The following is a 27,504-nucleotide window of genomic DNA, read 5'->3' on the forward strand; positions in this document are numbered from 1 at the left end:
TATATTTATCTTGTTTTGCCCCAAACTGGTCAAATAACCTCCTCAACCAAATCATTCCTTTTGCTGCCTTTGTCAGTGCCATATACTCGGCTCCAAACACATTACAAATGTGTGTTTCTTAGATACTTTCTCTCTCTAAAAAGCAAGACCCAAAAACGAGGCACACAATACCCATTGTGAGCTCCCCAATTTATAAACCTTTAATTGCCTTTCCATATAACTCTATGAGTCTACATGGTTCACCAACTTTAAAGAACTTCCCATGTGCATTTTCGGTGGGATAAGAAAGTCCACATGATCACCGCCTTTCCCATGTACACTTTTGGTAGGATAAGAAAGTCCACATGGGTGCACATAAAATTAACATGGATTTACTATAGACTACTTTACAGATTTAGCTTCACATATGTATACAATAATCTCCCACTTGAAGACAAATTACCGAGCCTTTAAAACAACCACCAATGCACTATTCTCCATCCTCTCGAGGCTACTTCTCCTCAAACCTCGAAAGTTTTCTACACATCTTATTCTTCTCTGTTGAGACAACTTTTGTCAACATATTAGCAAAGTTCTTCTTAATGTGGATCTTGTTTACCTACAGATCTTTGCGTTTGAGGGTCAATCAAATGAAATGGTATATGACGTCTATGTGTTTTGTCTTGGAGTGATAAACTGCATTTTTAGCCAGATGAATAGCACTATGGTTATCACAACGGACAATATATTTATCGTGTTTTACCCCAAACTGGTCAAATAACCTCCTCAACTAAATTATTTCCTTTGCTGCCTCTGTCAATGCCACATACTCAGCTTCAGTTGATGACAAGGCAACAATATCTTGCAACCTTGACATCCTACTGACTGCACCACCACCAACCTTGAAAATGTACCTAGTGGTAGACCTTCTAGTGCCACGACACCTTGCATGATCTACATATACATAACCAACAACTTCTAATGATGAGTTTCCATAACACAAATATACATTTCGTGTCCCCTTCAAATACCGAAGGATCCACTTAACTGATGTTCCCAACCTGAATTAGACATAAATCTGGAAAAACCTCCCACTGCATGAGCAATAACAAGTCTAGTACAAACCATCGCATACATTAATCTACCCGCTGTAGAAGTATATGAAACATTCTTCATCGTTCTTCATCTTAGTTTTATCTATCTCATTATTGGAGAGTCATTTTTAGACAACTTAAAATGTGCAACTAATGGTGTAGAAACAGGTTTACAGTTAATCATATTAATATATTTAGGTTGATTGAACCAAAGCTTCGTTTGCTTTCTATCTCTATGGATGTGCATGCCCAATATCTCCTTGGCTGGTCCAAGATATTTGGCGAGAAAATGCTTGGACATATCAAGCTTCAAACGCTTGGTTTCATTCAGATCATTGCTAGCAACAAGCATATCATCAACATAAAGCAACAAAACAGTAAAAAAATCATATGCTGAATAACCTCCACTTAGCATAAAACTCTCAAATTTCTTATACTATTGCCTAGATGCTTGCTTCAAACTATACAATCCCTTTTTTAATTGGCAAACGAAGTTAGGATTGGATGACAAAACCTTTAAGTTGACACATGTAAATATCTTCTTAAAGATCACCATGCAAGAAGGCAATTTTTATATCAAGTTGTTTTAGCTCCAAATTCAAGTTAGCAACCAAAGGTAAAACACCTCTAATAAAGCTATGCTTAACAGTAGGAGCAAAAATTTCATTAAAATCAATGCCTGATTTTTGCCCTGTAGCCTTTCAGCACAAATCTGGCCTTATATCGCATAAAACCATTTTCCCCACTTATTTGTATATACCCACCAATTCTTCAATGCTTTATTTCCATATGTTATTCTTATGCAAAGAATCAATCTCCTCTTCCATTGCCTTATGTCATTTTTCAACATTAGGGCAATAAATAAATAGCCTCTTGAAAAGACTCAAGTTCGCCACTGTCAGTATACAAAGCATAATAAGGAAGGAGATTACCTTGGTGTGGGCTTGTGAGGAAATGTGGGATCTTCTCAAGTCTTGCACATGTGCATCCGGTAGGCCTTCTTCATCTTCAATCAATCCTCATAACTAACGCCCCCTCCATCAATACCATCTTGAGCTTGAATTTGAGTTTCTTGCCTTTGCTGAGGTGAAGCAATGGGATTTTGGACTTGTATGTCCACAACAAGTCTTTCTTACTTTAGCTCTTCTTGCTTTTTTTAATAAACATCACATTCTCATTAAAGAGAATATCCCTGCTCCTGATGGTCTTCTTATCAATAAGATCTCAAAGCCTATAACCTTTATCATCACCACCATACCCAAGAAAAATACATTTTCTTGACTTGGCATCCAGCTTGGCTCAACTTTCACTTGGCACTTGAATATAAGCCTCACACCCAAATGTTCTCAAGTGTTCATATGTCACACTCTTGCCTCTCCAAATAATTTCAGGTATTTTACCATTCAAGGGTGTATTAAGAGATCTATTAATCAAATATACAGTTGTATTAGCAGCATCAGGCCAAAATTGCTTGAAGCATGCTTCTTACTCTTTCAATGATGATCCTATTCATCCTCTCAATGACCATTTTGTTGCGGTGTTCCAGGAACAGTCTTTACCCTGCAAATGTCATTTCTTTATGTAAAACATCTAAAACATTCGAGCAAAATTCATGACCATTATCAGTTTGTAGGGATTTAATAAATCTCTCTCTTTCTTTTTCAACCCTGGCTTTGAAAACTTCAAAAATTGTTGATGCCAAAGGATAAAATCAATATTTTCTAAAATAATCATCTTAAAAAGTTACAAAATAAGAAGCTCCACTAAGAGATTTAACATTAATAGGGTCACAAACATCATAATATACCAATTCTAATGCCTTACTCCTTCTATGAGATTCATTTATTTTAAAGCTGATTCTAAGCTGCTTACCAATGTCACAATGATCACAAAAAACAAGAGATAAATGCTTAGAAAATAAGAATAAGATTTTGACTTTGCAAATCCTTCATATCATGCTTACTGAGATGACTCAAGCAGCTCTGCCAAATCTGCATATCTTCATACTTGCTAGCAGTAGTAACAATCTTCTCGACAGCATCATTCCTTTGAGTCATGCAATGAAGAATGTAGAGACTCCCATCCTTTTTCCCCTTTGATATTGTCATACAACCTCTTAAAATCTTCCATGACCCATTTCCAAAGGTTACTATGAAACCAGAGTCATCTAATTGGGTAAAATGAGATTTTTCTTCAAGTCAGAATATGCTTCACCTTTTCTCAATGTGTGCTTCTCTTTCCATCTGATTGTTTGATAACAATATTTTCAATGCCCAAAATTTTGCAAATGATTATCACCAAGTTAAACAAAGCCACCATCCACATCTATGTATAATTAGAAAGTATGATCTTTTTGAGCAAACATGAAATGAAGCACCAGATTCCAAGACTCAAGTAGCTTCAGTAGACAGTGCTGTGCATGCAACACTAAAGGTGACCCCATCTTTACCATCAGATACAATATTTGCTTCGGCATGGCCATCATTGCTCTTTGCCTTTTTCTTCTTTTTCAAAACAGAACAATCTTTCCTTGTGTGACCCCAGGTTTCTTGCAATACCAGCAAGTAACCTTCATTCCTCGTGACTTGGGCCTGCCTTTGCCATGAGATTTACCTCTATTACATCCCAAGGATTGATCTCTATGTTATGTTCCTCTTCCTCTATTTCCTACTGCCAATGCTTGATTTGATTCAACAAGCATTTGTGATGCCTTTCTAGTTTATTTAACAATGAACAACATCCTTAAAAGTAAATTTGTTACCTATTGTATTTGTTATATTAGTAACTAAGGTATCCCAACTAGCAGGTAAAGAACTCAGCAAAAGCAAATATAAAATTTTTTCATCTAAATTGGCTTTCAGAGACCTCAATTGTGCAGCAATAAAATTAAATTCACTCACATCACTCTAATTGTTTCATCTTCTTTCATTTTCAAAAGAAATAACTTTTTCATTGCATGCATGTATTTGCACCAGAGAGTTGTTCAGAAGATTGCTTTAAAGATTGCCAAAGCTCTACTGATGTTTTACATTGACAAATATCAAATAAAATTGAGCATAAAATACAAAGTCTAATGGATGCCATACATTTTCGATCAAGAATATCTCATTCCCAATCTTCCATTCCAATAGGTATGACCTCTTTTTCCTCGGAGTGGCTGATCTAGTTCTTTCCAAGAAGATAATCTTCCATTATCATCTTCCATATTGGTCAATTACTTTGATTTAGTTTTTCAAATTCCATTGCCTTTTCCTTTTTTTTTTTTTAAAAAAAAAGGAAATATGAACAATAACTCTTCACAAATAAAATGAAGCAAAAAATCTAAACTCTGATACCAATTATTGTGAGTGGTGGTGAAAATACAGCAAGGGTATATCTTATTAACAACTATTGTGCATCAAAAATCATATAAATCAACAATGAAAACAATATGGAATCAAAGCAACAACAAGAAATGAAAATACAACATCGACATCACATAACACAAGGATTTAACGCGGTTCAGTCACCATTTGTGACTGAACCATATTCAGTCACATTTAGTCGCGATTTGTGATTGAACCACATTAAATCCTTATGTTATGTGATATCAATGTTGTATTTTCATTTCATATTGGTGCTTTGATGCCATATTGTTTCCATTGTTAATTTATATGATTTTGGATGCATAATAATTGTTAATAAGATATACCCTTGATGTATTTTCACCACCATCAATCACAACAACTGGTATCTGAACTTAGGTTTTTTGCTTCATTTTGTTTGTGAAGAAAGGGGTTTTGTTATTGTGCCTATGTTTTATATATTTTGTTTTAAAAAATAGAAAAGGTAACGGAATATAAAAACTAAATCAAAGTAATTAGCCAATATGAAAGATGATGTTGGGAGAGTATCTTGTTGAGAGAGAACTAGATCAGCCCACTTCGAGGAAAAGAGGTCACCTGTTGGAGTGGAAGATTGAGAATGGGATATTCTTGATAAAAAATGTATAGCAACCATTAGATCTTGTATTTTACACCCTCATTTTTTATTTTATGTTTGTCACAGTGAAACATATGCAGAGCTTTGACAATCTTTAGAGCACTCTTTTGGATAACCCTCTGGTGCAAATAAAATGTGTGCGATGGAAAAGTTATTTCTTTTGAAAATGAAAGAAGGTGCAACAATTAGAGCGCATGTGAGTCAATGTAATTCTATTGATGCACAATTGAAGTCTCTGAAAGTCAATTTAGATGAATAAGTTTTATGTTTGCTTTTGCTGAGTTCTTGACTTGCTAAGTTGGCATAGCTTGGTTACCACAATGATAAATACAATAGGTAACACATTTAATTTGAAGGATATTATTAGTTCATTGTTGAATGAAGATATTAGAAAGGCATCTACACAATGCTTGCTGAATCAAATCAAGCATTGGCAATAGGAGATGAGGAAGACCACAACATAGAGATCAACCCTCTGAATTTAATAGGGGTAAATCTCATGGCAGAGGCAAGTCCAAGTCACAAGAAAAGAAGATTACTTGCTGGTATTATAAGAAACTTGGTCACACAGGAAAAATAAGCAAAAGGCCAAGAGCAAAGATGGCCATGCCAAGGAGTATATTGTATCTGATTGTGAAGATGGGCTTACTTCTAGTGTTGCATGCACAACATTGTCTATTGAAGATACTTGAGTTTTGGACTCTAGTGCTTCATTTCATGTTTTCTTAGAAAGATCATGCTTTTCATCATAGACAGATGTGGATGGTGGCTTTGTCTATCTTGGTGATGATTGTGCTTGCAAAATTTTGGGCATTGAAAATGTTGTTATCAAACAATTGAATGGAAAGAAGCACACAATGAGAAATGTGAGGCATATTCCTGATTTGAGGAAAAATCTCATTTAAGTCGAGCAATAAGATGACTCTGGTTTCATAGTGACCTTTAGAAATGGGTCATGGAAGGTTTCAAGAGGTTTGTATGACAATATTAAAAGGGAAAAAAGGATGGAAGTCTCTACATTGTTCATGACACGGCTCAAAGGAATGATAATGCAGAGAAGATTATTGCTACAGCTAGCAAGTATGAGGATATGCAAATTTGACTTAACCGCTTGGGGCTTGGGTTATCTCAATGAGCATGGTATGAAGGTATTACAAAATCAAAATATTATTCCTATATCTAAGCATTCAAATCTTTTTTTTTGTAATCATTGTGCCATTAGTAAATACATTGATCACAAGAAGGGGCTGTCACTTGGTGTGACGGTAAAAGGCTCAGGTTGCCAGTGCAAGAGCGTGGGTTTGAGTCCTGAGAGCGGCCACTTTGTGCATAAGCCAAAGGTTAGGACTGTTTCTAGCCCACCCTTCCCTGGACCCTGCTTAGGCGGTACCAGCACCGGGTTATGGGTTGCATGCTAATGGTAAGTAATGTAAAGTCAGCTTTAAAAGAAATAAATCTTATAGAAAAGTAAGGCAGAGTTGGCATCGTCTGATGTTTGCGGCCCTATTACTGTTAAATCTCTTAGTGGAGTTTTTTTATTTTGTCACTTTTTTAAATGATTATTCTAGAAAATGTTGGTTGTATCCTTTGGCTTCGAAGGAGTTTTTAAAGTTTTTCAAGCCAACGTTGAAAAAAAATAGAGAAATTTAGTAAATGCCGATAGACTGATAATGGTAGTGAATATTACTTGAATGCTTTTGATGTTTTTTGTAGAGAGAATGACATTCGTAGTGTAAGGACTGTTCTTGTAACACCACAATAAAATGTTGTCATTGAGAGGATGAATAAGACCATCATTGAAAGAGCAAGAAGCATGCTTTCACAATAGGGTCTTGGCAAGCAATTTTAGGCTAAAGTTGCTAATACTGTTGTATATTTGATCAATAGATCTCTTAGTGCACCCTTGAATGGTGAAATACCTGAAAATATTTGGAGAGGCAAGAGTATCATACGAACACTTGAGAACATTTGGATGTGAAGCTTATGTTCAAGTGCCAAGTCAAAGTAGAGCCAAGCTGGATGCTAACTTAAGATGTTATATGATATTTTTTACTAACTTAGACCCTTGCATGAATAAGGAAGGAGCCAGTCGTGACCTGGTCCTGCCAGTACCAAAAATATCTGTGGACTACAGACGTACTGATCAAATAAAGTAGTTTTTGAAAGGTAGCAGAATGACCCCGAAACTTGTAGGATGGTGGCTTGGGGTACCCTAAGGATTCTTGCCCAATTTCAGCCCAATCCAACAAGGTTAAGACATATTAAATAAGGATATATGCAAGAAGACATAAAGAAAAAGATGAAGCACTCAAAAAAGAATAAAATAGAGAGAACAACCACCCGTGATTCAAAAATTTATAAATGGAAAATCTGCACACCAATCATTTCATAGAACTGGTTCTTTGCTGATAAATTTTTGCACAACACATTGTCAAACAAATGTGTATGAGAAGAGAGAGAGGACGATGATTATGACACACCCAATTCAAATGATTTTGATGGAGAGGGCAGGGCAAGACATAGTACGCTATGAAGGAATGTAGAGGTGAGAAAGGGGTGACATTTTTGGGGCAAGAGTAAAAAGCGCAATCTATTTTTTTACCGCTTACAATTGGTGTTGAAATTTTGATTTCGAGGTGTGGTTGCCTTATCTCCATCATCCAAACGAAGAGATAGCAAATAAGAGCTGGGAATTAGAGCATCAAGAGAGGAAGCGGTGTGACATTTTGGAGTAAGACTAAAAAGTTGAATCTCTTTTTAACCATTTGCAACTACGAAACTTAGACATGCAATTCTAGGGATCTGATTATGTGTTGACATTTGTCGAACATAGAAACATGTGTCAACACTCTTAGACACGCGTACGACACCTCTATTAAGTGTCTATGTCTGTGTCTCTTTTTTAGACACGGTTCTTTTTTTGAATGTGACGTTTCTTTGTTTAAAAACTTCATTCTTCATTGAAGAGTATTTTATTTTAAAAGAAAAATATTTAAATAAAATAAGTAGTTTGGAATAAAAGAAAAACAATATTTTTATTTATTAAATTAGGGTTTCCATAAGCTATTTGTTGCTATAAATAAAAATACAGATTTATTTCATCTACCATGAAACTTTCTAGGTTTTCCCCCTCCCCAATTGGTTTATACATCTCCAAGCTGTAGACCATTGTTTTCTCCCTCTTCAAACTGGTGGACCACTAGTTTCTCCCTCTCCAAGCCGTGGACCACTGGATATTCATCTTTATTCATCAACTTTTCTCTGTTACCTTCTAATTGTGCCTTGTGCCATATAAGATCTTTATTGTTCTCTAATATTTTTTGTCATTAATAACATGAATTGCATCATGCCTTGCCTTGTCCTAACAACTAATTTTTACTAGTTTGAAAGCTTGTACTAGTATTTTGATATTCTTTAAATCATTTTGTACTCTTTTTCCATATTGTTATGATGCAACCTTGGATTAGTCTATAAAAAATTATGATGAATAAAATTTAGATTCACAAAGTAACTCTTTTTGGACCACTAATTTAATTTTTTGTTATTTAGATACTTTAGTTTTGTTGTATGACATGGATTGTTGTATATGTAAAAGCTTGAACTAGTATTTACGTAGGTATGTAAATACTTGTATATTATACAACCAAGTCATATTTAAGAATCACATTTCTGATACTTGTATACATGTCATAAATAAACACGCGTTTGTGTCTATGTAACATAAATTTACAACAGGTGTTGTAATTTTACTTGAAGGTTTAATTGCCTAAATCTCCACCACCCGAATGAATAAGATATTGGAGAAGTTTTAGAAATAAGAACACCAAAAGTTTTCTTTAAATTATATTGTACATAATTATAGTAGACAAATATATCAATTATCTTTATGGCTTTAATATATTTTCATATTAGAATTAGCTGAGCACAATATCGCGAGCTATTACATAGACATGGACACAAGTGTCTATTTATGACATGGATACGAATGTCACAAATGTGCATCCTGAAAACATGACTTCTAGACACGACACTTTTGTACAAAATACAAGTATCTACATATATGTGTACATCTATCTATATATACACATTAAAATTTGTGTAGTTCACATCTGCATTTACATGTACAATAATTCATGTCATACAACAATAGTAAAGCATCTCAAAAATAAAAATAAATAAATTAATAGTCCAAAAAAGGTTACTTTGTGAATCTGAATTTTATTCATCAAAATTTCTTATAAACCAATCTAAGGTTGCATGATAATAATATGGAAAAAAAGGACAACATAATTTAAAGATTATCAAAATACTAGTACATGCTTTCAAAACTAATAAAAGTCAATTGCTAGGACAAGGCAAAGTATAATACAATTCATGTTATTAATGAGAAAAAAGATTAGGGAATGATAAGAATTTGACATGACACAAGGCACAAAGAGAATGGAAGAGAGACAAGTTGAATAGAGATGAATATCCAGTGGTCCACGGCTTGGAGAAGGAGAAACCAATAATCCACGGGGCCTAGAGAGGGAGAAAACACTAGTCTACGGTTTAGAGAGGGAGACACTAGTGATCCACGGGGCCTAGAGACAGAGAAAACAACAGTCTATGGCTTGGAGAGAGAGACACCAGTTGGGGAGGAAAAAACTCTAGAAAGTTTTATGGTAGTTGAATTAAATTTATAATAACAATGATTTATGGAAACCAAACCCTAATTTAACAAATAAAAATATTTTTTGTTTTGTATTTTAAACTACTTATTTTATTCTAAAGTATTCTTTAATTTTAAAATACTTTTCAATGAAGAATGAAGTTTCTAAACAAAAAAACGCCACTTTAAAAAAAAAGAAATGTGTCTAAAAAAAGGGACATGGAAGTGGATTCTTAATAGAATGTCCAAGGTGTCAACACACTTGTTCGTGTCAACACATGGTCAAATCCCCAGATATGCGTATCTATGTTTCATAGGTCATGAGTTAATTCATGTTGTCAATCCAACAACATTGTCAACTAACAAGAAACTTGGCGTGAGTGGATCTTCAACAAGAAAAACCTGGCACTCTAGATGGAGCCCATACCCCAATGAAACTAGAATCAAGAAACTCAAAATTAGAACAAAGACCAGACCTAAATCTAACAAAGCAATCAAACAAACAAATTGCACAACATTAGAATTCCAAAGGAAACCATCTTGGCATCTCAACAGGAAGAAAAATAGGAACAAACCCATATAGAAACATATTGGATTTTCTGAGAGAGATAGTGTGTGGATCATGAGAAGAATCTAAATGAGAAACTCCAGATAAACCAATTCAGATAACTAATTATAAGCTTCTCATTTGGAACAAAAACAGGATGCACCCCAGATAAACCAATCCAGAAAACTAATTATAAGCTTCTCATTTGGAACAAAAACAGAATGCACCCATACAGGAAACTAATTATAAGCTTCTCATTTGGAACAAAAACAGAATGCACCCATACAGGAAACTAATTATAAGCTTCTCATTTGGAACAAAAACAGAATGCAAGGAAGGATTGAAACACCCAGAATCTAAATAGTAACAAAAAAACAAAGGAGATAGTTAAAGTCATAGGAAAAATGATGTATATTCTGGATTTCATACAAAAACAGAAGCACAAAATAAACATGAAAAGCCATTTTCTGGATTTTCATATGAGAAGGGGATGCACTCAAATCAGACCTCAAATAGAAGCTTCATGGTAAATAAAGAAGCAAAAAAAAAATGATGCCAAAGAGAGAGAAAAACTTTCATTTCTATAAAAGACAACTTACTTAAAGGATTCCAGAAGCTTTGTGCAGTTTAAGAATCCAAGGAAAACAGGATATACTTGCCCGGCTCTGTATTGTGGAAATCCCTAACAAGAGTAATTAATGATCAATGAGTTGCTCTGGTTATGATTGCATGAAAATCCAGGAAATATAGACACTAACTTCTTGAAAGGCAAGACGGAGAGAATATCAAAATTGCCAAAAAAGTTCAAACAGAAATAAACTGATGTTGCAGAGAAGCGAGAAGCATAATGGTCTGTAAAAGGGTGTTGAGTGCTGAACCTTGTTTTCAAAAACCATCCGATTGTCCGGTTTTCGAAGTACTCTATAATTATCACCTAGACATTTCAATAACTTTAAAAAATTCAATTACATATGACAATTTTGATCACTAGATCATATCAGAGTTGAAATACAAAAATATGTCTAATTTCCTGGAATTTATTTCTAATGAAAAACTCTAAAAAAGAAACATAGATAACAGGAAGCGTAAAAGAAGAGAAAGGAAATATGCTTAAAGGGTTTCCAAAATTAAAAGAATCGCATTGAAAAAGGAAGTTCAATGGATTCTTTTTCCCAACAAATCAGCTAATTTCTAATACAAATATTCCTTTAATTCAAGACATCATATCCCCATTTTTCTTGGGAGATAACAAATTTTACTTGAGCAAAATAACAGAGAGAGTCCGAGAACTTACAATAGAAAAAAGCCTTGTGATCCTTCAAAATGAAGCCCAAACACTACCAGAGGTCAGAAATTTTAGTTGGAATTAACAAACCCTAGCTTGTACGAACAACCTGAAAATCTGAGCAACCTTTACCTGGATTCGTATGGGGTTATGGAGAGAGAGAGAGAGTTTTTCTTTGCACAGGGTTTTGCTCGATTTTACAACATGTGGAAAGGGAAATAAAATTTAAAAAATGAAAAACTTTTGAATTTGACTAACGGCTAGTTCTATTCTCGAGGGTACTTACTACGTAACGGACGTACATGTATGTGGCACGAACGTGAAGTATGAGAGACGTGAACCCTAAATAATGTATTTTAGAGACGACATTTGTACAGGCATAAGCCTAGGGCTCTAAACAATCAAATTAGAGCCTGCATTCAAATAGTGTGGAGAATTGTGGTTTCAATAATGAAAATTTTCGTGACAGCTGTAAAATATATTTTCATATTTATTTACAAAGTTTAAAGGTTAAAAAATAGTGTAGATCGATAGGTCGATAAAAACTTGAAAATCTTGAAAATTGACGGTCCAAAAATACATTATAAAATATACTATTTCCAAAACTTGAAATCCATTTTTTTCTCATGTCCATGTATCTTGATGTCGAGATGATCAATTTGAAGATATTTGAACATCAAAACAACCTCTTCTAGTGAAAGTTTTGAGGTAGGTTCAAATTTGATTGTTTAGAGCCTCGGCTCTATATAAACTTTTCCGTAAATAAATAAGGAAAAATTTTATATAGAACCAAGGCTCTAAACAATCAAATTAGAACCTACCTAAAAAATTACACCCACAATCAAATTAGAACCTACCTAAAAAATTACACCCAGAAGAAGTTGTTTTGATGCTCAAATATCCTCCAATTGATCATCTCGACATCAAGATCCATGGACATGAGAAAAAAATGGATTTCAACTTTTGAAAATAGTGTATTTTGTATCGTATTTTTAAACCGTTAATTTTCAAAATTTTCAAGTTTTCATATATCTATCGATCTACACTATTTTTGAAGCTTTAAACTTTATAAATAAAGATAAAAATATATTTTAAGTCTGTCCCAATGATTTTCAGTATTGAAATCAAATTTCTCGATCCTATTTGAAAGTAGGCTTTAATTTATTGTTTAGAGCCTAGGCTTTATACAAACCGCACCATACATATATTACAAATTATGTGTAGTTCACATAAGTAAAGGGAAAAGTTTATATAGAGCTGAGGCTCTAAACAATCAAATTGGAGCACTAGAAGAGGTTGTTTTGATGCCCAAATATCTTGAAATTGATCATCTCGACATCAAGATGCATGGACATGAGAAAAAAATGGATTTTAAGTTTTGAAAATAGTGCATCGTAATGCATTTTTTGACCGTTAATTTTCAAGTTTTTAAAATTTTCATAGATCAGCTCGATCTACACTAATTTTGAAGCTTTAAATTTTATAATTAAAGATGAAAATATATTTTAAGACTATCACGATTTCCAACATTGAAACCACATTTCTCGGATGCTATTTGAAGGTGGGCTCTAATTTGATTGTTTAGAGCCTCGGCTCTATACAAACCGCACCCTAATCCAAATAGGAAAAGTTAATATAGAGTTTTTAAACAATCAAATTAGAGCCCACTTCAAAAATTTCACTAGAAGTGGTTGTTTTAATGCCTATCCTCAAATTGATAACCTCGACATCAATCTAGTTGTTTTGATACCTAAATATCCTCAAATTGATAATCTCGACATCAAGATGCACGGACATGAGAAAAGAATGGATTTCAAGTTTTGAAAATAATGCATTTTGTAACTCATTTTGGACCATCAATTTTCAAGATTTTCATAGATTTGCTTGATCTACATTAGTTTTGAAGCTTTAAATTTTATAATTAGATATAACAATATATTTTAAAGGTATCACAAAGTTTTGAAACATTAAAACCACATTTCTCGGCACTATTTGAAGGTGTGCTTTACTTTGATTGTTTAGAGCCTCGGATCTATACAAACTACACCCAATTTAAATTTACTACATGTAATAACAACAGTAAAGCATCACAAAAAAATAAAATAAAAACAAATAAATAAATAAATTTATTCATCAAAAATTTCTTGCTAAAAGATTTCCTCCTCCCTCGGCAAAGCACGTGGATACTTTTTGGATCTCAAATTTTAGAGAAATAATCTTTACAAGACATATAATAATCGCCTGTAAAAAAATTCCAAAAATAAATTCTATGTACTAGAAAAAACTAATGTCTCAAGATTGAATATAGACCATCCAATTTTTGAAGGCCAAGATCTAAGTCTCACAAAAATTAAATTTTTTCTTAATCATCTAGTAAATATTATGTGTTTCCTAAAATTTTAGACTACGAAAATTCTCCTAAGCAGGTGTTTTGTGTAAAGGAGGAGATGCACAACATCGTCCCTAGGGAGCATAGTATATGTACTCAAATTTCTTATAGTCTAATCCAAGGTTGCATCATAATAACATAAAAAATGACTAAAAATTGTAAGGTTAGATTATTAATTTAAAATAACATTTATTTCTTATTCTATGTAGTTTTATTTTGAATAAAATGATAGGCATTTTCCCAATTAACTTGTGTAAACATGGACAATTTCATATAAGTTGTGTTTTCAAAATTTTCTTTCTTATAATTGTTCATTAGAATAAAAAGAGTGTATATTTCAAATTTTGGATCAAACAAATGGCCATAACATGGTTTTTGAAGATTGTTGTATCATATTACTATACAACCAATGAAATCATTGCCCTATTGTATTAGTATATAAGTGTCTAAAACTTTGTTGAGCACAATTACAAAATACTTCCATATATTATGTATATTTTATATTTATATGTATATTATTTTAGTCAAACAGGTATCTAGAACTTCTTTAACATTCCAACAGGTTATTAAACACGAACACCCATAACTTCTTTATGAGATATTATTTCTTCCCAAAAAAAAAAAAACTTCCAATTTTTAGACACCCAGTTCTTCTTTATGAGATCTTCTTTCTTCCCAACAAAAAAAAAAAAAAAACCTTCCAATTTTTAGAGAACGTTTACGTTCCAGATAACAAACAAGCCCAAAAGGAAAAGGAATGGTGTTATTCGATTTGTTTATGTTTTCTCTTTCACAGTGATCGTCTTCACATAAACTAGCAGTGGGGTGGGAGAGGGAGAGGGAGAGGGAGACGGAGACGGAGAATGAGGAGGAAAAGAAAAGATAAGAGGGAAAATGCCCTCCCTCTCCCTTTTTTCTTTCATCCCTCTTTTTTATTTTATTTCATCGACTAAGAGCGTTGCAAACAATTCGGTAACAGTTACAAAGGATGTAACCATAACTAATAGAAAGATTAACCAAAAAAAAAAAACACTTTAGAGAAGAATTAGGGCTGGAAAGGGCCGTACCTAGGCTGGGCCAGCCCTGGACCTAGGCCGGCCCTATTCCCACGAGGTCTAGTCAGGCCCGGACCTATCTGTATCAGGGCCAAATAAATTTAAAGAAAAACAAGGCAAAAAGTTGAAAAAGTAAAGGCTGGACTGTGCAGGGCCTGCCCAGGCCTTAGTTTTCTGGAGCCAGGCCGACCGGGCTGGAACACCCAACCCATTGCCAGCCCTATTAAGAGAATCAATTCTCTCCCCACTCAAACCATGCATATGAATTTTATCCTTACAAATCAAGACTTACATTAACAAATCAATAGGTCTTGCCTATTTGCACGTTCTTTTGCTGGCACATCTGCTGCCACAATATCCTTCAAACACCAATTAGTTCCCTCTCTTATGCGAACCAGCCACTTATTCAGGAAATTCCATTATAGAAGTTGTAGTGCCAACTCGAATGCAAATTTTCGAATCCCATTTCTTATTGTTTTTCTTTGGTTCTAATGTCAATGATCTTCAACCTTGTCGAATTGCCTGAAGTCTAGTGTTACAATACTATGATTAGTTTAATCTAAAAAAAAATTTATTTTCATATTTGACATCTTATGAAACCATGTCAAATGATTGCCTGTGCAATCTGGTTCTCTAGTCCACAGAAAAGTAGGAAGACATTAGATATTCCAACCTAGAGGTTGAGTTTAAACCCATCAAAAACCAAAACCTAAGGGAAAAAACCGCATGTATAATTGGCAATGAAATAAGGCTCATATAAAGATCCCATAATCGTAGAAACTTATGATGTGATTGTCCTTAAGGAATTAACATATAAAATTTCTGAAGATTGAAATGTAGCAGAGAAACCTGGTAATCAAAGTCCGACATCACTTCTTGAGAGCAGCAGGACAACCACATAAGAAACAAGCCAGTGATTTAAGTATTTCCCCTTCCTTTTCGACTAATCTTTAATAAATCAGCAACCATGTAGAAGAGTTCGTTCTATTAAAGGGTACGCAAGCAAAACTCAACCAATTCCTAATAATGCAAAATTTGGAATCTCCACTGGAATTGATTAACAAGAAGGTTGTCTAATTTTCTTTCCTAATTTTTATTTTTCCCCTCCTCTCTTCATCCACTCATTTCAGCTGTTTCAATCCACAAATAACTCACATATTCACAAAAGCGGAAAACCACAATTACTCGGGATCATCTTGCTCATGTAATACGTAGATAACCCTCCCATGAACTTCAAAGATGCACAAAATTACTATGTAACCTCCTTACATGTTTGTGTCATGTAGTGACAGAACATGCATTCGTTACTAACTAAAATGTCGTAGAGCCCATGAGAAATATGTACATAAAAGTGAGACCTATGAAAGCAATATAGACGAGGAAAGCATAACGGGTGTCAAGGTAGCCGTATCATCATCCAACTGTTGTATGGCTAAGTTTCTTGGATAGTGCCCAGCTGATTTCCAATACAAGGCCTGCATTCGAGTGACCGAACTCAACATATTCCTTAGAGCTGAGTATCTCCTCATGGTACATGACAATGGTTTCCAAGGCTTTATTTTTAAGGGTTTCACTCGAGCATTTCTGTGAGAGCTTGAGAACTTCAAAGACGTTTGATGGTTCAAGAGTTCCAAGGATTTGAAGCTCACATTTCTTCCTAAGGAAAGGGATATCATATTTATCTGAAGCAACCAAAAGTGCATGTGCATGTTTATGGAACTCCTCATCAGGCAATGTACCTCTATAAAGGAATCTTAGCAATGATTTGAGCTCTTGGGAGCTAATACCAGGTAGAGAGATAACCTCCGTAGGTGGTGCTTTACATCCATCAGCTTCCAACATCGTTTTGAAAATGGGAGATCTAGATGCCTATAACAAAGAGAAGTCTTTAATAAAAAATATTGAAAAGTTCACAAATATCCAAATTCTACAATAGTAAATAAAATAAGAAGAAGCAAAAACAATTTAATGTAAATTTCTCCAAGTAAAGCATAACAAAAGAGAGCATAACAACAGAAATCTAATCAAATCCTATAAAAGAAAGCAAGATAATTAGTAAGGGCCTATTCTTCAAGCATAGGTTTCTCTAAGTTCAAGTTGTCTATAATTCAAATTGACATTCATAAAAACCCAAGCAAAAGGTGCATAGAATATGGAAGGTATACATAATCAGTAAGGAGCTAAATGTGCAATGAATAGAAAAGAGAGCATAGAAATAGACCGGTATCAGAAGAAGGAAATATCTCATATAAGAAGAGACCCCTGGTGTCATCTGCCGGCCTGGGATATGAGGGTTAAATCATCTCTGCTATTGATTGATAGAACAGTATGCCCAATTAATCGAAGATATGACCTTCACGCAATCCCGGGTAAAAAGGTGAAGATCCACTTGGGATGCCCTCTCACTAGATCCAGCCTCAAAGAAAAGAGTAATGAGTGAACAGTTATGGGTTTGTATACTATGCTAGCATCTGGGTTTTCTGCAGCTTTCTTGTAGGTCCCAACCTTCTGATGTCAACACTGGAAGGTTGGCACATGTCACACGTCGGCTCAAAGCCCATTGAAATCATTTTTTCATGGACACCAAGTGGAGAAGTGACACGCTCCCACTGTCCTATGATGGCATCTAACGGTTGGGGAAGTGTGACCAAACTGTAGGAAACTCATATAATAGCAAAGAGTTTCCCCTTATTTAATTGATTGCTAACACACATCATGTAAAGAGAAAAGGTGCAAGACAAACACAAAAACTGTTCAGTTGCATCATAATCAACCTCAAGCATTATAAAGAATGTTAACTTCTCACGGGTTCTATTAGAAAACTTCTAGTGGGTTCCAACGCTAGTGTCTGTGGCTCGTACATAATGTATGATTTCCAGTTATAATAAGTATAATTATGACAAACTAACAAAACGGAAGTTTGTTGCACCAAAAGGGTAGTGCAATTACAGTCAGCTTTATCAAGAAAAATAAACTCCCAAGTCTCTATAAGCAGTCCGTGTACTCCAGTGCCAGTTTTAAAACTGGCAGATATAAAACCATCTGATGTCCGCAATGTACCATTTCCTCTGCTCCAAGTCCATCAAGACTATATCCTTGCAAGACATAAACAAGATTAAAGTTCCTCAATGAGCTTTGAGCAGAGGAATGACAGCCCTCAACTGTCCTTTGTTGACATCAGAAGGTTGAAGAACCTGTCTACATCTATCCTGGATATAAACCAATATTTTATTATATTTTCCCACCAGAAAGGACATGTTCTGAATAGTTGACACCTACAATTTTTTAATATAGAACTTAAAACCAAAGAAATAATTCTATGAAGATTTAAGAGAAAACTATCATAGATGGACTCCAGATATTTCTGAGTATACCTGCCCACATGGTGAAATAAATACACGATAACATTTTATCAATTTATCAGAAAACCAATTCAGTCGTATGCCAGGGAGGTCAACAACCGATGCCATTTTACTACTTAGGCAACTGATTGAAAAGTTTAGGGGGAAGGGAAAAGACCTCCGCATGGTATTTATTGATCTAGAGAAAGCTTCTGATCAAGTACCTAGAGATTTGATTTGGTGGGTGTTGAAAAAGAAAGGAGTCTCCACACACTACATTGACTTGGTAAGAGATATGTACGAGGGAGCGCTAACTAGTGTACGAACAACTAGTGGAGAGACGAGTGAGTTTTCAGTGACAATAGAACCACATCAAGGGTCAGCATTGAACCCATACCTCTTTGTCTTAGTTATGAATGACTTAACTAGACACCTACAATATCACATACTGTGGGGCATGTTGTTTGCGGATGACATAGTTTTGATCGTTGAGACCAGAAATGTCGTCAACACAAAGTTAAAACTTTGGAGGGATGCTCTAAAATCTAAAGGTTTTGAAATTAGCCGGACAAAGGAAGAGAATATGGAATGCAATTTAGTAATAATAGGAGTAAAGATGAGGAAGTAGTTAAGATTGATGCCAAGAAATACCAACAAGATAGTACTTTCGATATCTTGGGTCGATAATCCAGGAAAATTGAGAGATTGAGGAAGATGTCACACATAGAATTAGAACTGGGTGGGAAAATTGGAGATATGCAACCGAAGTTTTATGTGATCGCCACATAACAATGAAGTTGATTGACAAGATCTATAGGACAGCTGTGAGACCAGTTTTACTTTATAGGGTGGAATGTTTTTTTTTGGAATGTTTATGGGGTTGAATGTTGGGCGGCCAAAAAACAATATAACCATAAAATGAGTGTAGCTGAGACGAGGATGTTGAGATGGACAAGTGGCAAGATAAATTCGAAATGAATACATTCGAGATAATTTAGGTGTGACACCAATAGGCGATAAGATGAGAGAAAGTAGACTTGGGTAGGTTGGCCATGTATGGTGCAGACCCAGTACAACACCTCTTAGGAGGTGCGCGTTAGTTCAAGTGGAAGGCTCAAAAAAGGCAAGGGGTAGGCTCAAAAAGACATAGTTGGAAGTAATGAAAAAAGATGTGGGGACTTATGGTTTTACTAAGTGTATGACCTTTAATAGAGTAGAATGACAGACCAATATTCATGTAGCCAACCCCAATTAGTTGGGAAAAGGTTTTGATGATGATGATGAAGATAACATTTTATCAATTTCCAACGAGTCAAGTTCTTGTAAATACAATATTATGATTTTCTTCTAGGCTTTCATAATCAAGGCATCAAGACGTCGCTAAAAGATTACAAATTTAACTCCTCACAAATCCACTTTGCATTTGATTTGATTAGACCATATTACAAAGTGCCAAAACATATTGGAGGAAAAGTTACAACTTTCAAAGCATTTAAGTTTTGCTGAGGTGCAAAACTGGAACATGCCTTCTGACATGTTCTGCCACCTAGATAGTCATATGCATCTTTAAAAAGTGGATGGATGGAATATTAAATTACAAGTGTTATGATAATTATTATGAACACCTTCCTTTGTAACGGATAATTTACTAAATGGACTTCAAATAGTGGATATTGAGTCAACCACTTAACCACTGAGCTAAGCCCAATAACTATGATTTCCATAGCAACTTTTGTTGGGATACTTGTGAAATCTCATGACAGACAATTCCAAACTTTTATATAAGAATAAAGGCTTGAATTTTTTCATTAGCAAATACCTTTTCAGGTAAGTTTGCAACAAAAATTGCATATGCTTTGGTGTACCAAGCATGGTGGTTAAGGGTTATGCACATGGTCCAGTTTAACAAGCAACAACTGAAAAGTAATTACATTTCAGAGATCTAATTGAAATAATTACCAGGACTGCCTTGTGTGCAAATATAGCAGGGCCATCGTCAGGCTTCAATGAAATATCGGTGTGAATCCTATTTTCAAAAGCAAAACTTATATCCTCCAAAAACCCAAGTCTTTCATTAGAATGATCCCATTTTTCCTTAAGTACCTTCAACCAACACAAAGCCGAGGAAAGCCCCTGCAAAAAGAATTGTTTCAATAAATAAATAACATAATCTGAAAAGATCAGTGCCAGATCTTTGTTCAACATAACTTAAAAGATAATGAAGTAACTTCTCCAAGAGAGTCTTAAAAAACAGAATACATTCCACGTTCTCAGTCTGAAAAAGGTTTTCAAAACCACGGAAAGAAACCAAATTAAAGTGTCTCTAACCTGGTTAGATTTTTCTTTTGCTTGATACAGTCAAGATGATAATCAAGACCATGTTTTTGTTCAGTTTCCCATAATTACAAGCCTACAGCTTTTTAGGTGGAAACATTCCACACAATCCTTTTTTTTTTTTTTTGTTTTTAGCGAATCAGTGGGGATGAGGGGAGGGGACCCTGACCCTACCTGTAACGGGATATCAACAACATATGATAGGGATTTCCATCTCCCTTGCTAAATGCCCATCTAATTTTTTGATGGGTGGACACACCCAAAACGTCCCTTGTTCACATCGGATGGTTGGGTAAGTGCTAGCAGACTGTAGAAATCCTAGAAGGTGCTTTCCCTTGTTAAAAAGAGTCATATCTCCCGGATTCATAAACATCAGCCTTCCCTCCCTCTCGTGCAAGTGTGAAATGTACTTACCTTAGGCGGGAGAGTAACAAGAGGTGGTTTTTCTGGGTTTTTATCAAGCTCTTGGAGGAAGTCCATCAACTTGTTTGCCCCATCTTTGCAGCTGCTGCACAGGCCTCCGGTGCTAGTGTTGGACATGACAGGGTTAAACCCGTAGTGAGGGCTCAGGTAAGTGTTGTCACTGCTGCCGCACACAAAGCAAGGCATTTTTGGTTGTCTTCTTTGCCCCACAAAAGCTTCAAATGTTGATGGCCATCTGTTGTTAAAGAACTAGCATTAGAAACATGACACGCACATTGCTACTTTCGTTTAATAAATATATTGATGACATTCTAACCGTTATAGGAAAATTTATTTGCATACATCTATTATTATATGAGACAAATGGTTATAGTTACAATGTTTAGAAAATTTTATAACTCACTAGATGCGCATATGCACTAAAAAATTCATAATTTTTAAGCTGATGAGGAATAGAAATTTGTTTCGGTATTTCCCAAATTCAGGCACCAAACTAATGCATGTTAGATCATTACTTGCAATTTCTTGGTTAATCTTAAAGGAAAGAGTTTATATATGGTTGACACCTTAAAATGTAGAATTAAGGTGCATCTCTAAAATCCTTTGGAAAAGGTTGTTTTGATGTTGGAAAAACATCTAATTTATCATCTCGAGATCAATATATATAGAGATGGAAAAAAAAGATACTAAGTCCTAAAAATATTGCATCTCGCAACACATTATATGGACCATCTATTTTCAAGATTTTCATGCGTCTATAGATCTGTTTGATTTGAACCATTTTTATAATAGATATAAAAAATGATTCCCGCACTATCCTAAGATTTTTTTCACCAAAATTACATCTCATGACAAAGTTTGGAGGTGCACCTTAATTTGATTGTTTAAGGTTGCAACCTTATACAGACCACACCCAATTCTAAATGTGGTAAGAAAAACTCTTAAAGGATCTCAACTTTGAGGATTACAATTATTTTGGAGATTATGAATTATAGGCATCTCGTTTTAGGAGTCCCACATACAATTATTTCTACAGTATAAATGACTTCAAAGTCCAAGATTTACAATATTTTCAAACAATTACCATTGCCAGAATTCTTTTCCATATTTTATGCTCCCTTGTGGAAATGAAACAACCAAAACCCAAATGGTGCCAAACCAAAACCTACATGGTGCTAAACACATTTATCATATGTAGACATCTCTCAGAGATATCCCACATGCTCAAATTTTACTTAAAATCCGTAATGAGAATCATTGAAATCTGAAGGAACTGCCTTTTCAGTATTAAGTATAAACACAACAAATTTCCAGTAAAGATAGAAGCATAGAAAGAAAACATCTCTCTAATTTCTTATTTCATTCTTGATTTGTTCATAATTGACATAAATCTCCCATAATTATAAGAACATTAATGATAAAGTAAAAGCTCATATATCTTCCACTGTGGTTCGACAAAAAGATAGACAATCAATAAACTGATAAACTAATAATAATTATTAGATTACACACTGCCAGATTGAAAAATCAATATTGCTTCTCCTAAATATGATTTTAGTAAAAAGTAACACAAATACAGAATCTTCAGACATCAATAGTTATTGCAGTAGAAAGCGCTCATTTTAACATGTGGGATTTAGTCCTGATTACAACATAAAACACAAAATATGAGTACCCAAAGGTCACAAAGAGGATACATAGGCATCACACCAAGAGTGCATTTCTACTCAATAAGTATGAGGGAAAATATTTCTGCCCAATTTCCCAATCATGCATTTGTTCTTATTGTTAATGAATATTCAAGCACACAATGGACGGTCACGCCTTCATGTTTGTAGGGATTGTAGCTAATTTTCCCTAAATACCTAGCCACAGTGGCAACTTTAAGAAATATACTATCTACTTATAAATCGGAAAGGGAGAAATCAGAAGGAAGAGTAATGTGTCAAAAATAAACCACAGCCTTTTTGGCCCATGTATGTGTGTCTACATACTTTCAATTATGCTGAGATCAAATTCCAACAAATCAAACTCAAAACAGAAATTAGAATATAAACTCAAAATATAATGCACAATAGAACTCTGCTCAGGAATCAGGATTGAAAGGGAAGAACGAAAAAATACACCGGAAAATGGCGATGAAGAATAATCAAGATAATGAAGAATACAGTGAAAAGATCGAAAGATGAGATTAGTTGGTAAGCATGAAGATAACCCAGCAATGCCTCAGTTTTACTTCCACTAGAAGAGGAGTAGTAGTGGTTCCTTCAACTCTTGAGTAGCCCTACTCTAAAAACCCATAAAAAGGTCACAGTATGTAAAAAGCGAGACTCCTTCAAGCGGACTACTGAGGTGCAATATTGGGCCGGTCCTAGTCCGGGCCAGCCAAGCCTATGCCAAAGGGGCCTCGTCTTACCCAATAGAGTCAGTCAAAGGAGAAATAAAAAGACCAAAATAGGGCCTCACCCTAACGGGGTGTGGCCTTGGCCTGGTGGTCGCCCAGGCCTAGGCCACTGGTCCGGTCCGAACTCTGCTTCTTTAGGGTCCTTATCATGTGTGGACTTGGCCTGATTGTCGCCCAAGCCTAGGCCACTGGTCCGGTCCGGTCCGGACTCTGCTTCTTTAGGGTCATTGTCATCCTTTCAAAGGTCTAGATCAAATGCCTTACCAGCTAAGTATATGCACGACCACTAAGCCAACTCGGAATTCGTGGGTATAACGACTTTATACTACTTTAGCTTTATTTTTTTTACAGAATATTTTGGACGTTCACTCCTCTTGTTTTTAATAAAATAAAATTATCAAAATATCTCAAAATTTTTCAAGAGATATTTTTGTTAGTATATTTTATCAAAAAATATTTTTAGTCTTTTTTTTAGGTGCACCCCATTGAGAAGATCGCACATACGAATTTTCATATTCATACATAGGAAAATAGCTAAAAATAAAATACTCTGAAGCGTAGGATCTAAAGCAAACGGTTAGTTGTTTACTTGATCTAAATTGAACGGCTGGATGGGGGAGTATATATCTTCTATGCAGTAGGGGAAGTATAGAAACCTGTCCCAACTTGTTTATGTCTAATAACTCTGATTTCGCGTAGTTCTTGGTGGTTTGAAAAAACAAGGTTTTTAAAAACGAATCAGTGACCTAGATCGGTCACCGCAAGAACAAGGTCAAATCGATAGATTGGCGATCTAGATTGGAGATTGAGCCAGTTTCAATCTCAAAAAAATTTCAAAAAATTATTCAAATTTCTTAAAATTTTAGTTTTTTGGATCTACCATAAAAGCATTAGGTATTGCCTTATGAATTTTCATTATTTGACCAAACATTGGTAAATAATGAGAATATTAAAACTGTGTTCCATGTCTAAGTATTTGTTGACCATTGCATTCATTTCATGGTGAACTGTAGTTTAAAATGCAATCCAACTCAAAACATTTTATTTTTATGTTTTTATAATCTCCATGCCACTTATACTTATAAAGTTAAGGGGTCTTGCCTACTCATTTCATTTATATTTTTTTTTCTAATAATTAATTTATTATTATATTAATTAGTTTAAAATGCAAATTGACTTAAATTTTTTTATTTTTGTGTTTTTATAATCTCTAATGCAGCTTAAGCTTATAAAGAGATGGGGTCTTGTCTACTTATTTATTATTTTTTCTTTTACTAGAAATTAATATATTATATTAATTATTTATTTCTATAATATTTAATCTCTTTAGAGATCTCGTATTCAATTTATCTTTGGAGGTGTTGTTCTTAAGTTATCTTTTTATAGGAGTTATACTCATTTCCATTCATAACAGCCTCATTTGCTCTCCATTGATTATTGTTTTGGATCGTTTTCTTTTTGAAAATATCGTTCTTTTTATTTTAAAAAATATTTGAAGTGATAATCTTACTTGTTCTATTTTAATATGCATGAAATGTTGCATGGGGAAAAAAATGTATTTTTCTTAATTTAAATGAATATAGATTCAATAAAAGTTAAACTACAAAAAAAGTTGGAAAAAAGATGGAGTGTGATAGTGATAATTTTCCTCATTCTTTTTTGAGAGAGAACGATGAAAAAGGAGTCATGCTTGTTTAAAAAAATGAAGGAATAAAACTCAAGATTATCTACAAAGACACCATTTACCTTTTGTTTATGAAAGTCAAAATCATTCTTATCTTTTAAATTTCAAAATGAATAGTTGTAAGAATATCATTGATTAGACACTAGTTTCAAAAACAATTTCTCGTACTTTGTAACTCACTGCAAATCATCCAATTTAACATCTAATAGATAAAAAAAATTGTGATCTCGTAAAAATAAATAAATAACCTCTTTATAGACGATCACCTAAAACTCCTTTCTATTGTGCGCATTTCCTTTAGGTCCTCTTCTTTTGCCATATCGAAGAGAAGCGCACCCAAAGTCTTTAAATGTGAGTCACGTTGCACCTAAGGATGGTGTGTGAGCGTATGGGCCGGTAGAGTACACAAAGGTTTTTAGAGTTAAAAAATTTTGAAATTCAAAATCATATTAAATAAAACATATATAAAAAAAGGGTGAGCTAGCCCCATTTAATGTTGGAGAATTGGTCGTTTATGAAAGAACTGGACAATTCATGATAGAACCGGTTGGTTAAAAAAGGGAACTAATTGGTTCTTGATATTTTGGGGAAACCAGATCAATTTTTCGGTTTCCCCAATTCTCAATTTGGATTGGGTAATTTTGATCTTGACATTTTTTAGAACTTTACGAAATAGAATTTTGTAGGCCCAATTTGGATCTCTAGCCCAATTTGGATCCCTAGAAAAAATTATTGGAAAAAAATTATTTCTTGTAAAATTAATTTCTTCTAAAAAACAATTTTAGTAAAATAGGTTTTTTGTTGTTTGGACAGCCTTTAGATGCACTTTGGATGACATATTCTAATTGTAAAAGGTGTTAAATGAAAGAAATCTTTGAAAGCAAAACTTCTTACAAAGGTTTACTCTATCCAATGATCAAATGCCTTATTAATTAATGCTCATTACTATATTGAGAACTGCTAAGCCAGCTCGGTACTGGTGGTTCTAGGTATAATAACTCCGTGGTTGTTGGTGATTCGAAAACGTAATTTGTATCGTTTATCTCTTAGGCCCATTTAGATCCTTGGAAAAAAAAATTGAAAAAGAATGCTGTGAAATGTATTTTTTTTAATAGTGAAAAACCCTCCAATTGTTCATCTCGACATTGAGATGTATGAATATAAAAAATATATATTTTGAGTCTCAAAAATAGTGCATCTAGCAACTCATTGTCTAGACCGCCCATTTTCAAGATTTTCATATGTTTATAGATCTACTTGATTTTAACCATTTTTTTTAATTTTAATTTTTATAATTAGATGTAAAAATAGATTTTGAGATAAGGATTTTTTACACCAAAATTGCATGTCATGATAAATTTTGGAAGTGTATCTTAACTTAATTGTTTAAGGTTTTTAAATATATTAACTTTAAAATAGGTTTTTGTTGTTTGGGCAACCTCTAAATGCACTTTAGAGGACATTTTCTGCCTGCTAAAATGAGTTAATTGAAAGAAATATCTAGAGAATAAAACATAATAATCACAAGGGAACATATTCTACATGCGCAAAAGGGTTAAATGAAAAGAATCTGAAAAGAATCTTTAGATAACAAAACACTAAGGAACACATGTATGAAGAAATGAGCAATTGTGTAAATAATCATGTAAATATGCAATAGAGAGTACATAGAATTGGGATGAGCATTCATGTAGAAAATCACATAGATCTGGAATATGCAATAAACATGAGCATCTCTCTCTCTCTCTCTCAATTTATATATATATATATATATATATATATATATATATATATATATATATATATATATATATATATATATATATATATATATATATATATATATATATTGAGTGGATTCAGTATGCCTATTAGCTAACCGTAAACGTCAATGGCCCAGATTGAATTTGGGCCGATCTGACGATCACGACCTATTTTCGTGTTTTAATTTTAATTTTTTTTTCTATAAATCCAAATCACTTGAAATTTTTGTTGTGCATTTTTCTCATCAAGATGCACCTAATAAAAATATTAAAAAAATAATCTGCAAAAAAAAAAACCAAAATACCCCCAAATCTTTATAGGGGTATTTTGGTCATTTTTCATACAAAATATTTTTTTTTATATTTTTCGAAGATTCATCTATTTTTTATGTACACACGTTCCAAATTTTAGACCTTTTAGTCATCTCATAATGTTGTTCATACTTTTAACGTGGCACTCAATCATGAAGGCGAATTAATTGACGTTTCACGTCCGAGGCCTACATAAAGGCAAGAAGGCGAAGAAGTTAGGCATCCAGAGTGAGTCCCTGAGTATCTTCTCTCTCAATGCACC

General features: G+C 34.1%; 1 protein-coding gene and 1 long non-coding RNA gene across 10 annotated transcripts in view; both read right to left on the reverse strand.

Annotated features, from left to right (window-relative positions):
• Window positions 1-11,926, reverse strand: part of LOC110007415 (uncharacterized) — a 21,001-nt gene extending 9,075 nt beyond the window's left edge. For all 4 annotated transcript variants that reach the window (XR_016061492.1, XR_016061491.1, XR_016061490.1 and 1 more), the window contains exons 1-3: window positions 11,547-11,926; window positions 10,852-10,934; window positions 2,006-2,633 (exon numbers count right to left, since the gene is read on the reverse strand). This is a non-coding gene — a long non-coding RNA (uncharacterized LOC110007415). The remainder of the gene's footprint in view (window positions 1-2,005; window positions 2,634-10,851; window positions 10,935-11,546) is intronic.
• Window positions 11,927-16,050: 4,124 nt separating this feature from the next.
• LOC18436166 (BTB/POZ domain-containing protein At1g01640) lies at window positions 16,051-23,355 on the reverse strand. 6 transcript variants are annotated; one of them, XM_088874740.1, is made up of 5 exons: window positions 23,295-23,355; window positions 21,071-21,314; window positions 20,282-20,455; window positions 16,769-16,850; window positions 16,051-16,663 (listed from the first exon to the last, which is right to left on the reverse strand). In XM_088874740.1, the coding sequence occupies exons 2-5, from the start codon at window positions 21,263-21,265 to the stop codon at window positions 16,395-16,397; spliced, it is 720 nt and encodes a 239-aa protein (XP_088730866.1). In that variant the 5' UTR covers window positions 21,266-21,314; window positions 23,295-23,355; the 3' UTR covers window positions 16,051-16,394. The 6 variants fall into 6 exon arrangements, with proteins under 6 accessions (XP_088730866.1, XP_011624118.1, XP_088730865.1 ...); XM_011625816.3 differs by having other exon boundaries at window positions 23,248-23,355; XM_088874739.1 differs by having other exon boundaries at window positions 23,204-23,355.
• Between the last annotated feature and the right edge of the window lie 4,149 nt (window positions 23,356-27,504).

This window comes from Amborella trichopoda, chromosome 8 (genome assembly GCF_054954075.1).
Source record: "Amborella trichopoda isolate Santa Cruz 75 chromosome 8, AtrichopodaSantaCruz75HAP2 v2.0, whole genome shotgun sequence".
In the NCBI taxonomy this organism is placed as follows: domain Eukaryota; kingdom Viridiplantae; phylum Streptophyta; class Magnoliopsida; order Amborellales; family Amborellaceae; genus Amborella; species Amborella trichopoda.